At 44.8% G+C, this 13,229-nt stretch overlaps 1 protein-coding gene across 1 annotated transcript in view; it reads right to left on the bottom strand.

Moving 5' to 3' along the window:
* Positions 1-4,353: 4,353 nt before the first annotated feature.
* Positions 4,354-13,229, bottom strand: part of LOC128327151 (all-trans-retinol dehydrogenase [NAD(+)] ADH4-like) — a 31,461-nt gene continuing 22,585 nt past the window's right edge. Inside the window, exons 8-9 of the mRNA XM_053255486.1 lie at positions 6,287-6,425; positions 4,354-4,791 (exon numbers count right to left, since the gene is read on the bottom strand). Coding sequence (XP_053111461.1) covers positions 4,767-4,791; positions 6,287-6,425 — 164 coding nt within the window. The 3' untranslated portion in view covers positions 4,354-4,766. The remainder of the gene's footprint in view (positions 4,792-6,286; positions 6,426-13,229) is intronic.

The following is a 13,229-nucleotide window of genomic DNA, read 5'->3' as shown; positions in this document are numbered from 1 at the left end:
AATCGGACAGTCCTATGATTTTTTATGAATATTTGAAATATTTTTAATTATTTTTCTCATAGAATATAATGGGACCAGAACCAGTCCATATCCCCTATTGTGGAGCACCTAGAGGCACAAAAGCAGGGTTGATGGTAGACAGACAGGGGTGCCTACCACCCACAAAACCCCAAGGCAATTGGACACTCCTCTGATTATTGGTGAATTGTTAAAATATTTTTGAATTCCTCATAGAGAATAATTAGGATTGCAGCAAATGTATAGCTTCACGTCGGGAGGAAAGGGGTGTCGTAGAGCGGAGTGTGGTGGGTGGTAGTTCCTAGAGTGGGCAAGGGAGCTACCTGAATTATTTGAAAGGAATTGGGCAAAGGGCTGATTTTTATGTGATTTTTGAAGTTTATGTGTCTTTAAGGTTAGCAATGAGAGTGGATTCATAGTTTGTCATTGAAAATCTTATATGCTACCAAAGAATCTACACTCAGAACACTTCAGAAACAACAAAACCCAGTACCCCATGGGTTAGCAACCCATGAGGGTGGTTGGCACCCTCTTTGCACTAGACCACCACTCACTCTGGGCCACCCCAGCACCCCACAAGTGGCTTTAAGGTTTTTCTCCATAGGGAAGAATGGAGGTTTCAGTAGCCCCATATCTGCACTTGGGGGGTGCTGGGGTGGCCCAGAGCGAGGGTGCCAACCACCTCCATGGGTTGCTAACCCATGGGGCACTCTCATTGCTAACCTTAAAGACACATAAACTTCAAAAATCACATAAAAATCAGCCCTTTGCCCAATTCCTTTCAAATAATTCTGATAGCTTCCTGGCCCCCCTTGGGCACTACCACCCACCACACTCTGCTCTTGGACACCCCTTTCTCCCCGACGTGAAGCTATACATTTGCTGCAATCCTAATTATTCTCTATGAGGAATTCAAAAATACTTTAACAATTCACCAATAATCAGAGGAGTGTCCGATTACCTTGGAACTTTGTGGATAGTAGACACCCCTGGTTGCCTACCACCTACCCCACTTTTGTGACCCTAGGTGCTCCACAATAAGGGATATGGGCTGGTTCGGGTCCTATTATACTCTATGAGGAAAATAATTAAAAATATTTCAAATATTCATAAAAAATCATATGGGTGTCTGATTGCTTCAGGGTTTGCATGGTTGTTGGCACCCATGGGTGCTCCACAATAGGGAATAATGGGCTGGTTGGAGTCCCATTATATCCTATGAGGGAAAAATAAAAATAATTTTCAAAAATTCATAGAAAATCATACGAGTGTCCGATTGCTTTGGGGTTTGGTTGGCAGGTACCCCTGGGTGCCAGCTACCATCCTACCAATTTTTGGGTGTCCTAACCAGTTCAAACCAGTACGAATTCGAACCGAACCAGGAGGAGGTTCGAGGAAAAACAAAACCGAACCACCCCCTCCTGATTCGAACCTGGTTTGAATTCGAACCAAAACGGGCAAACCAGTTTTGTGCACATCCCTAATAGAATGCACTCTTGGCAGATATCTGCAGTTTAGGCTTGCTGCTGCCGTTTAAGAGGGCCCTAAAAACCTACTAGTTTGGCCTGGCCTTCCAAGGTTTTTAAATTGTTTTTGTATTTTAATTGGTTTTAAATGGTTATGAATCATTTTAAAATTGATTTTATATTGTTTTAAGCAGTGTGTTTAGAATGGTGTTTGTTTTTATTTCTTTTTAAACTTGTTGTGTAATGCCCAGAACCTTTAGATGGGGCAGTCTATAAATGTAATAAATAAATAAGTGAAATGTAAGGTATCAGGAGAAAAGTGAACACTAGATGGCACTATAAGATTTTGGAGAAACTGTATTATCAGTAGTGCCAAGGATTTCCAATGGGAAGAGAGCTGGTCTTGTGGTAGCAAGCATGACTTGTCCCCTTAACTAAGCAGGATCTGCCCTGGTTGCATATGAAAGGGAGACTAGAAGTGTGAGCGCTGTAAGATATTCCCCTTAGGGGATGGAGCTGCTTTGGGAAGAGCATCTAGGCTCCAAGTTCCTTTCCTGGCATCTCCAAGACAGGGCTGAGAGAGATTCCTGCCTGCAACCTTGGAGAAGCCACTGCCAGTCTGTGTAGACAATACTGAGCGAGATGGACCTATGGTCTGACTCAGTATATGGCAGCTTTCTATGTTCCCAGTACTTTGCAAAGCGCCACGGCCGTAGATGGGCTCTATAAGTTAATAATCATAATATTTAAGCCATATATAGGTCTGGTCCAGATGTCACACATAGGATCTTGGTTAAAGCCAGGTTCCACATGGCATCCCTGAGCCTTAGGATCATGCACTCCTACCTTCCACGCTCTCACTAGCTTCCATTTCCGATCTAGATTAAAATAAACTGAGATTGATCATGACATCTGAACTGACAAATCCTGTCTAACATGCCTACTTCAAATAATCCAAGGTCTGTACCCAAGATCTGAAGTACATAAGAACAGCTCTGCTGGATCAGCCCTAAAGCCCATCTAGTCCAGTATTCTGTTTAATACAGTGGCCAACTAGATGCTCCTGGGAAGTCCACAGGCAAGAGCTGAGGCAAGTCCTCTCTCGCTGTTGCTCCCCTGCAACTGCCATTTAGAAACGTCTTGCCTCTGAGGCTGGAGGTGGCCTCAGACTAGTAGCCATTGATAGACCTGTCCTCCATGAATTTATCTAAACCCCTCTTAAAGCCATTCAAGCTGTTGGCTGTCACCACATCTTGTGGCAGAGAATTCCATAGGTTGATTATACATTGTGTGAAGAAGTACTTCCTTTTGTCAGTCCTAAATTTCTTGGCAATCAGTTTCATGGATGACCCCTGGTTCTAGTGTTATGCGAGGGGGGAGGGATTTCTCCCTATGAACTTTCTCCATGCCATGCATGATTTTATAGACCTCTATCATGTCTCCCCTCAGTTGTCTTTTTTCTAAACCAAAAAGCCCTAGGTGTTGTAGCCTTACCTTGTAAGGAAGGTGCTCTAGGCCCCTGATCATCTTGGTTGCCCTCTTCTGCACCGTTTCCAGTTCTACAATGTTCTTCTTAAGATATGGTGACCAGAACTGTACACAGTACTCCAAATGTGGCTGCACCATAGTTTTGTATAAGGGCATTATAATATTAGCAGTTTTATTTTCAAACCCATTTTTAATGTTTCCAAGCATGAAACTGTCCTTTTTCAAAGCTGCCACACATTGAGTTGACACTTTCAACGAGCTGTCCACCATGACCTTAAGATCTCTCTCCTGGTCAGTCATGGATAGCTCAGACCCCATCACTGTATATGAGACACTGCAGGGTTTTTTACCCCAATGTGCATCACTTTACATTTGTTAACACTGTTAACAGAGTAAGTTGCAGATCTTTTATTTGAAGTAAGTAGGTGCGACTAAGTTGGTTTGGATTTTATGACAAATCTCAGTTAATTTTAATCTAGATCAGAAGTGGATGCTAGCATGCTTACAGTGGGAATGCATGCTCCTGTGGATGGTGTGCAGAGCACAGATTTAACCAAGATTCAACATGATGTCTGAACAGGCTCATAGCATTATATCTTGTGACATTGTGCAACACTTACAGTTAGAGGGCGCTGTATGTTATGGGAAGAAAAAGACATCGGAGGCAAGGAATATTGGCCAAGATACAGAGTGGCTAAAGGAACAAAGAAAGCAGCGTGCTAAAAGCAGAGGCTGGAAAATGGAGGGGTGAAGGAGAAAATAAAACCTAGGACAGGAGGGTTGTCCACCATTGGTAGTAAAGGAAAGATGACAAGAGGGCTGGGGACTGTAGGCCAGTGAGCTGAGTTGCTTGCTAGGGCTAGGGCTGCCTTATGTTTAAGAGTTGCTTGAAAGGCAAAATTTAGTTGTAGCTTGTAGTTGTCACTCCAGCTTTCTGACCAGGCAACCCTAAAGAGGCAACAAGGGCTGAGAAGCAGAAGGGCTGAATTCCACACATTAATTTGGAGTGACCTCTCCACTTCTTGGCAGCTGTGAAATGGCCTTTAACTCAGCAAGAATACACAGTAAAAACAGAAAGTCAAATACATACATATGCTCTCTAGCTTTTCAAGAACAAGAATTCTTCCCAGTGAACGAGGCAAAGGAAATACCCTTATGAAGTGTGTCTATCACTGTGATCTGATGGGAAACGCCCTTATGTTTCAAATGTATTCCTTTGTAAACATTTATGATTCAACCTTTCATCCATTTGTTTACAATCAAGTTAATGACTCTTTGGGAATCGGTCCAGTTGTTCTCAGAAGCTGGTTTCCATATGCTGAAAGGATGTCAAAAACAGTATCATACACCAAAAAACCTTTGAAGGTGGGTAGCTTTGAAGTTAGAAAACATATTGCATATGCTTTATTGCAACATCACATTAAATATACCATATAGACATAATTAAAATACACATAGATTTAGCCTAAAAGTGCTTTTACACACATGACCCTATCTCTGCTCATCCACATGTAGAAATGTTGAACATACCCACGCAACACAACATTCATATCTACCTAGAGATGAAAAGATGATAACAATTTGAACTGATGCCAGAATGAATAACCACCACACAAGAGCTAATGTTGCCTATAAAGCATAGAGCTATTGCTTTGTGATCTTGTTATACCTTCATGTATTGTAAATGCACGCTTTTGAAAATATGCATGATGAGATGAACTGTTCAGTGACACAGATTTGTGTAAAGGTCTCACTTCAATAGTCTTCCTGTCTTTCAAAATGTACACTGGATTCTTAATACACCAATACAGTTCGGTTGCTGCAGAACAAAGAAACAGGTAAAAAGCAAGTGAGGAAAAAAGGGCAATGCACAAGCAAAGTGGGAATGTGTGTGCTACTAATGTCTTAATGATCTGTTTCGGGCCTGTTTTTGGTGACATATTTCAAATAGCACACAAAAACAGGTGCAGGAATACTTTTTGGTGGCATGGCACTATAAACCACCCAAAGACAAAAGTTTTTTTGGGGGGGTGGGGGAGGTGTACAAATTTGATAAATAAAATAAATAAATGACACCAGAAATGCATACTCCAGACATGTACTTGTATGCACAGTGAGGAGCAGAAAGAAAACTTGAGGGTGGGCCTGTAGCTCAGTAGCACAGCATTTACTTTGCACGCAGAAGGTCCAAAGTTCAATCCCTGGCATCTCCAGGTAGGGCTGGGAAAGACCCCTGCCTAAAGCCTTGGAGAGCAGCTGAGCTAGATGAACAATGGTCCGGCTCAGTATAAGGCAGTTTTGTATGTTCCTTCGCAACCCAAACTGCAGCTTTCTGCCAGGTAAAGTTTACTTCTCAAGCTACCTCTAATGTCCTCAAGATTGTGTAAATCTGCTCTTCAGTGTCTCCACTGTAGGCAGAAACTGCTTGAAAACTACTGTTGTAATGCACTTTTTTCTCCTCATGGGACATGATGCACATGCAACAGGATCTGCTGCAGGTGAATGGCAGAGGGTAGCTTCACAAGGGCAAGTGTAGTATAGTGGCTAGAACAGAGGCGGAGCCACCATTGCTTGAATGGGCTTAAAAAACCCGAGCTGCCGCCCCTCAGGGGCCATGCCTCATGCCCAGCCATGCCCCCTGCATCAGACGTCAGATGCAGGAGGCGCAATTTCACAAATGGGGCCGCACCCTCCATTTGGGAGTAAATCCCAGCAAGTGCGGCATTTGCAGCATGGCCGGGAGCAGCTCTCCCTGCCTATAATGGCAGGGAGAGTGTTACTGGCTGCTCTGTGAATGTGGCGCTGGCCAGAATTTGCTCCCAAATGGGGGTGCGGCCCCGTTTGTGAGCGAAACCATGTCCCCTGTATCTGACATCAGACACAGCGTCTGATGTTAGATACAGAAGGCATGGCTAGGGGGCTGGTGGCAGAGGGAGGAACAGGGGCTTCCAGCTTCCTCTACCACTGGGCTAGAATACTGAACTTGAGAATACCTAGGTTCAAATCCCCACTCTGCCACAAGGCTTTCTGGATGACCTGGGTGCAATCACCAACTCTCAGTTTAATCTATTTTACAGGGGTGTGGTAAAAATAAAAATGGTGGGAACTATGCATACTAGGAGCTTAAGCTCCTCTGAGAAAAGGTGAAAAAAACCTGTAATAAATAATAATGTGACTTTTTAGTTTTTACCAGAGGCATGTTCAGCTCAGACAGACGAAAAAATCTGCCTAAACGGAAAAATAAACCATAAACACACCTGTTAGAATTTGTCCTAATAGATTCAAGACTACTGTAATACAGTATCAACTCTTACCTTTTCCCCTCACGCATAAGATCAAAAGCTTCATTGATTTTATCAAAAGGTAGGGTGTAGGTCACTAGAGCATCCAGATTGAACTTCCCTGCCATATAATCTGTCACTAGTTTTGGTACAGAGTCTACACTCTTCCAGCCTGTGAAGAAAAAAGGAACAGATAAATTTGAATTCCTAATGATTAAAAACAAACAAACCAATAACAAAAAAACACCACCCAGCTCTATTGAGACATAGGAACATAGGAAGCTGCCATATAGTGAGTCAGACCTTAGGTCCATCTAGCTCAGTATTGTTTACACAGACTGGCAGCAGCTTCTCCAAGGTTGCAGGCAGGAATCTCTCTCAGCCCTATCTTGGAGATGCCAGGGAGGGAACTTGGAACCTTCTGCTCTTCCCAGAGTGACTCCATCCCCTAAGGGGAAAATCTTACAGTGCTCACACATCAAGTCTCCCATTCATATGCAACCAGGGCAGACCCTACATAGCTAAGGGGACTGACTATACATGGATCCAATTTAAAAGTGAACCTGGATACAAGAGCCCTCAAATGCAGGGGTACAAATGGGACATGTACTTGTGTATGTCAGCTTAACATCACATGTGAATAACTGTGCAAATCTCTATGTGTGTACACTGTACATTGATTGTACATGTTTTCAACATAAGATATAAATAGGGCTATAATATTCACAAATCTCCCGACTCTAAGCATCAGTTTTTTTTAAAAAAATAACATCCAACTTTCTGCAGCTACTCTTTGCTAGAGTCTAACTAGATGTTAGGAACACATGACTACTGGTTCCAGTGACCCGTATTTCCCCTATATGCCATTGTAGCAGCTGCTTGTAAAAGAAATGTGATGAGATTTCATCATGTTCAGTATGTCCCCACCTCCTGAAAGCAGTAGACATGTAGGGCTAGCGAAACACTAAGCGTGACACCACATCATGTGTTTCCTTTATTAGATATTATTGAGATGCATGGGGCAGATGTGAGTTGGTGACAGCCACATGTCCTTGTCCTGTTCCAGACTGGGGCCCATGGAGTACAAGTGATAAACTCTGGTGATGATGTCAGCAGATATCAGTCAGAATGATGTCCGGTGGCTACTCGGGAACAGGCCTTCTCCGTTGCTGCCCCTGGGCTTTGGAATGCATTCCCTGTTGAATTGGGAACCTCCCCATAACTGGCATCTTTTTAAAAGGCACTGAAGACACATTTATTCACCCAGGCTTTTAATTAGATTTATGGTTTTAATTTTTAATGTTGGTTTTAAATGCTTTTAATGTTTTAAATTGTTTTAATAGTTAATTGATTTAATGTTTTTATTTACTGGGCAAGTTTTAAATGATTTAATTGTAAACCACCCAGAGACGCAAGTTTTGGGTGGGAGAGAGAGAGAGAGAGAGAGAGAGAGAGAGAGAGAGAGAGAGAGTTGGACTAGGACTAGGACTATGGAGACCCAAGTTCAAACCCCCTTTCAGCCATGAAACTCACTGGGTGACTCTGGGCTAGTCACTTCTCTCTCAGCCTGACCAATCTCACAGAGTTGTTGTGGGGATAAACATACAGTAAACCGTGTACACCGCTTTGGGTTCCTTGGAGGAAAAGCAGGATATAAATGTATAAATAAAGAAATAAATCCAAGCAGGGAAGCAAGCAGAGAAACAAGGTTAGAGACAGCTAACTGGACAGGGCCATGGCCAGATCAGTGGGCAGGAGCAAGAATCAAGCTAGAACGTTGCTCCAGCAATGACCTGGAGCTAATGGAGGACTTAAATAGTCCTGCCATCTGATGTCTCTAGCTCTACCCCCTGTGGGGCTTAAAGGGGCCATGCCCCATTTCTCAGACTCTAGCAGTGCTGGGGAGATTCCTACATTTCTAGTAGCTCTGAGTAGGAGGTAGAGGAGGAGCAGGACCACCTCCTTGGGCCATGCTAGTGAAAGCTCCTGGGGCTCCCGTCCCAAGGTATTGACAAGAAAGACGCCAAATTTCTGTGCTTTAGAACAGTTGGTCGTGGAACCAACCAGAGAGAAGGCGACCTTGGACATAATCCTGGGTGGTGCCCAAGACCTGGGGCAAGATATTAGAGTTGTAGAACCACTGAGAAGCATAGAACATAGTGTGATCCAGTTCAGCTTTTATGCAAGTGGGAAGTCCAACATAGATGTGTTGGACTTCAGAAGAGGAAATTTCTCAAAAATGAGGGGACTGGTAAAAAGGAAGCTGAAAGGGAAAGTCAGGAGGGTCAAATGACTCCAGAAAGCATGGAACGTATTTAAAACTACAATAATAGACGCTGAGTTGGAATGTATACCAAGAAGGAAGAAGGCACCACCAAGTTCAGGAGGATGGAGCATGGCTAACAAGGATAGTCAGGGCAGCTATAAAAGGGATGAAAACATCCTTCAGAAAATGGAAGTCCTGCCCAAATGAAGATAACAGAAAACAACAGAAACTCTGGCAAAAAAAATGCAAAGAGACAATGGGGCGATTCTCACGATCAACAAAAATCGGGCTAGGAGAGCCTAGCCCGATTTTTGTTGATCGTAAGAACCACCGGGCTTGCAGTAGAGCCCGGTGGTTCTTGAGCGGGTAACCTGCTCGAGAACCCCTGCTAAAAAGCAGGTTTGCGGAGCGAGCGCTCCAGCAAACCTGCTTTTTAGGATCGTGAGTAGCCACAGCGTGGCTTCGTGCCGTGGCTACTTGTGAGTAGACCCCCGGCTGGGAGGTGGAAAGCCACCTCCCAGCTCCAGGGGACTCCCCAATATGCCCTGCGCGCTCGCACAGGGCATACTGGGGCTTGCGGGGGCCGCGTGGCCCCTGCTCCCCCCGCCGGCTCTGTCACGGTGCCGACCATCATGTGGGCAACTGATCCGGCCGCCCAGGGCTCCCTCCCCACTCGTGAGCGGGGAGAGTGGGATAAGCCTGCTCCTCCTGCTCACTGCCCCAAACCGGGTCTCACTGATTGTGAGACCCGGTCCAATAAGTGATGCAAATAGAGAGTTTGAGAAGCATATAGCCAGAAGTGTCAAGGGAATGACAAAAACCTTTAAAAATATATCAGAAGCAGAAAATGTGCAAGGGAGATGGTTGGACCCTTGGATGATGAGGACATGAAAGGGATTATTAAGGAGTTTAAGGAGATTGCAGACAAGCTGACTGAATTATTTGCATCTGTTGTCTTCATGGAGGAAGACACTGGACATATATCCACTCCGGAGCTGAGCTTCTCAGGCTCAGAGGCTGAAGAACTGAGCCAATTTGAGATGACATGAGAGGATGTAATATCCTGTCTTGAAAAAAAAATTAAAAATTAACAAATTGCCAGGGCCAGATGACATCCACCCAAGGGTTCTAAAGGAACTCTTCAAATGTGAAATTGCTGATCTCCTAGGGGGGAAAATGTAACTTGTCCCTACAATTAGGCTCTGTACCAGAGGACTGGAAAGTAGCTAATATAACTCTGATTTTCAAAAAGGGAACTGGGGGGATCCAGGAAATTACAGGCCAGTTAGCTTAACTTCTATGCCAGGTAAATCGATGGAAAGCATACTTAAGGGCAAAACTGTTACACATATATAGAAGAACAGGCCTTGCCGAAGAAGAACCAGCAGCATGGCTTCTGCAAGGGCAAGTTTTGCCTTACTAAGTTTTTGAAGTTCTATTTAGGATCGTGAAATCCCTAGCAAATTCCATGCTAAGGATCATTAGAAGGGGGATAGAAAATAAAAATACTAATATTATAATGCCCTTATACAAATCTATGGTGCAGCCACATTTGGAGTACTGCATACAGTTCTGGTCACTGTATCTTAAGAAGGAACATTGTAGAACTGGAAAAGGTGCAGAAGAGGGCATCCCAGATGACCAGGGGCCTGGAGCAATTTCCTTTTTCACATAGCGAATAATTAATCTATGGAATGTACTTTTTCACATAGTGAATAATTAATCTATGGAATTTTCTGCCGTGGGATGTGGTGATGGCCACTAGCTTGGATGGCCTTAAAGGAGCTTAGACAAATTCATGAAGGACAGGTCTGTTAATAGCTATAAGTCTGGTTACTATAGGCCACCTCCAACCTCAGAGGCAAGATGCTGTTAAATACCAGTTGCAGGGGAGCAACAGCAAGAGAGGGGGCATGCCTTCACCTCTTGCCTATGGGCTTCTCAGAGGCTTTTGGTGGGCCACTGTGTGAAAGGATGCTGGACTGGGTGAGCCTTGGGTCTAATCGACCAGGGCTGTTCTCATGTTCTTATATTATATTCTTATGTTCTTAGGGTAGTAATTTACAAGGCTCTTTCTAGATACTAGCCAACCTGCACAGAGCATCTGCACGCACTTTGGGGCCAGTTGTTTCCCTTCTCCTGCCCCACTCTCTCTTGCCCTCACCTCCCCTCCCTCCTGCCCCCTCCCTCCCCCATTCTTCTCCTGCCCGCCCCACACCCCCACCTGCACTGAGCAACTTCCAGCCAGACCTCAGCACCACCACAGCCAGGTCCTGCTTACCAGGTGGTGGAGGGCCGAAAAGGGCCCCACCGCCACCATTCCTCCTCCCAGGCAGTGAACTGGGAAGTCCCCCCCCCATTTCCCTCCCACCCCAGCCTCCCAACGGGCACTGGGGCTGCGCCCCACCACCTCTTTCCCCCCTGCCCCAGGCTGCCCCACTCGCTTCCCCACCGCCTTGCCCTCTTGCCGGCGCCTCCTCTCGCCTCGCCTGGGCCTGGCCATCCCTTCACTGCCTCCTGCTCCCGGAGGCCAGGCCGGGCCGCCTCCTCCTCCTCACCCGGGATGGCTTGGCCTGGCCAGGCCAGGCCGTCCTGCCACCTCCACCTCCCAGCGGCCAGCCAAGGCTGCCTCAGGCTGTTTTGTGGCCCGCCGCCGCCATTTTCTCTTTCCCGCAACTCTCACAATGCATCGTGAGAGTTCCACCACCAAATCCAGGATGCTGGCTAAAATAATTAAATATATAGATGGTTCCTGGAAGGCTGAGTGCAGGAACCATCTCACAGGAGGTCTGACTCCTGGATCATTACATCTAGTTAGGCCCTTAGTTATGAACATCTTATACTGTAAGTCCAGTTTTAACTCAACTGTCATAATTGGAAAGATTTCCACAGAGTCTGCATTGCATCGGTAAGGCTATATTGTGATAGGTGCTTTTGCATGGGCTGGCTTATTAAACATAGCTGAGACTTTACACAACACTTCATTAACCCATGGAACTCTCTGCCACAGGATGGACAACTTGGATGGATATCACCATCATGTTCTCCTTCAGGTAACTGGATGGCTGCTTCTGTCATGTGACAGAATACTGATTTGAGATGGACTACTATACTGACCCAAGATACCATTTCTTATCGGTTGTGTGCTGATGCCAAACCCATGGATGTAGTGAACGCTGCATTATGGCTGCTTATAGGTCATGCTAAATAAAAGAAGCAAAGAGCAGTGGGGCAGCAGTTAAGCCCAACCACTTCTTGATCACTGAAAATCCAGCTCAGCCCCTGTCTTGGCTTCTGAGTTCTCACCAAGCATTGCTTTCACATATCTGAGTCTCTCTGCAAACTTATGGGTGAGAAACTTGGGCTGACATCCTAAACAAGGCTATATGCACACTGCAGGAAGAAGTGCCTATCCTGTAGAAGGCTTCCCGACTACAACACCAGTGCTTGCATGGGGAAGGGTAGCAAATGTTTTAGTTATGTTTATTGTCACTTAAAATGCACAAGTACTGACCTCATGTGCCAAGCAACTGTTATTAAGGAATTCAAAGCCAGAAGCTGGATCGAATACTGATTCGTTTTTGTGCTTGCTGACCAAATTTTAACATTCTTTCAAAATGTAATGGCCCTCTTCCAAGAATTCACACAACTGATTATCTAGAATGAGCTCAATGTATTTGTGTGTTCGAAATGGAACGGAGTGTTCCGTTTCTGAGAAACAAATAAATTACGTTGACCTCATTCTAGATCTTACAGATAGCGGGATTCCAGAGGTCTCCCATATGGGAGATCATTTCAATAAATATAGAGTCAGCTGTTTTTCTGAGGTTGTGCAATAAGACTTATGATCGGAGAGCTGGTCTTGTGATAGCATGTATGAATTATCCCCATTGCTAAGCAGGGTCCACCCCAGTTTGCAATTGAATGGGAAACTACATATGAGCACTGTAAGATATTCCCCTTAGGGAACTGGTCTGCTCTGAGAAGAGCATTTGCATGCTTGCATGCAGAAGCTTCCAAATTCCATCCCTGGCATCTCCAGGATAGGACTGGGAGAGTGTCCTGCCTGCAACCTTGGAGAAGCCATGGCCAGTCTGTGTAGACAATACTGAGCTAGATGGACCAATGGCCTGACTCGGTATATGGCAGCTTCCTATGTTCCTATGACTTCCATGAAGACTTTGGCAATGTCAGAACAATACAGTCATATATAGTATGGTTCAATTGCCTTGTATGTCATAAAGACCACAATAACAAATGAATGAATGGAAACATAAGGATGAAGGTGTTTTGAAGTTCAATGTGAAATTACAGTGTAGGGGGTACAATCAGGTCTCATATCTTTGCTATTCCATATCTCTTTTAGTTCAGAAGTTTGTAGTGATCTAATGAGAGTTTATATTTTTTTTTTCCTGAGGCGCAGTAACAGAAAGCTCACATGTGGCGAGATTGTCACCATCTCAGCATATACTAAGAATGTTCCCAGAACATTTTTAAACTGGAGGCGTCAGGTATGGCGGCTGGAGCCTTCTGCATGCAAAGTGTGTGCTTTACCACTGAGCTAAGGCCTCTCCCCGAGGTGGTTTGCCCACCATTTTAAATTTCTTGCTAAGCATCTCATGTATACAATTGTCCTTTGCCTGAGTTTGAAAACACCACTGCCACCTGCACATGTTTTAAAAAGAGTTGCAAACTGCTCCAAAGATTGGT

This window comes from Hemicordylus capensis, chromosome 5 (assembly GCF_027244095.1).
Source record: "Hemicordylus capensis ecotype Gifberg chromosome 5, rHemCap1.1.pri, whole genome shotgun sequence".
NCBI lineage: Eukaryota > Metazoa > Chordata > Lepidosauria > Squamata > Cordylidae > Hemicordylus > Hemicordylus capensis.
The sequence above is the reverse complement of the archived record's forward strand: the minus strand, read 5'-3'. Positions and strand labels throughout refer to the sequence as shown.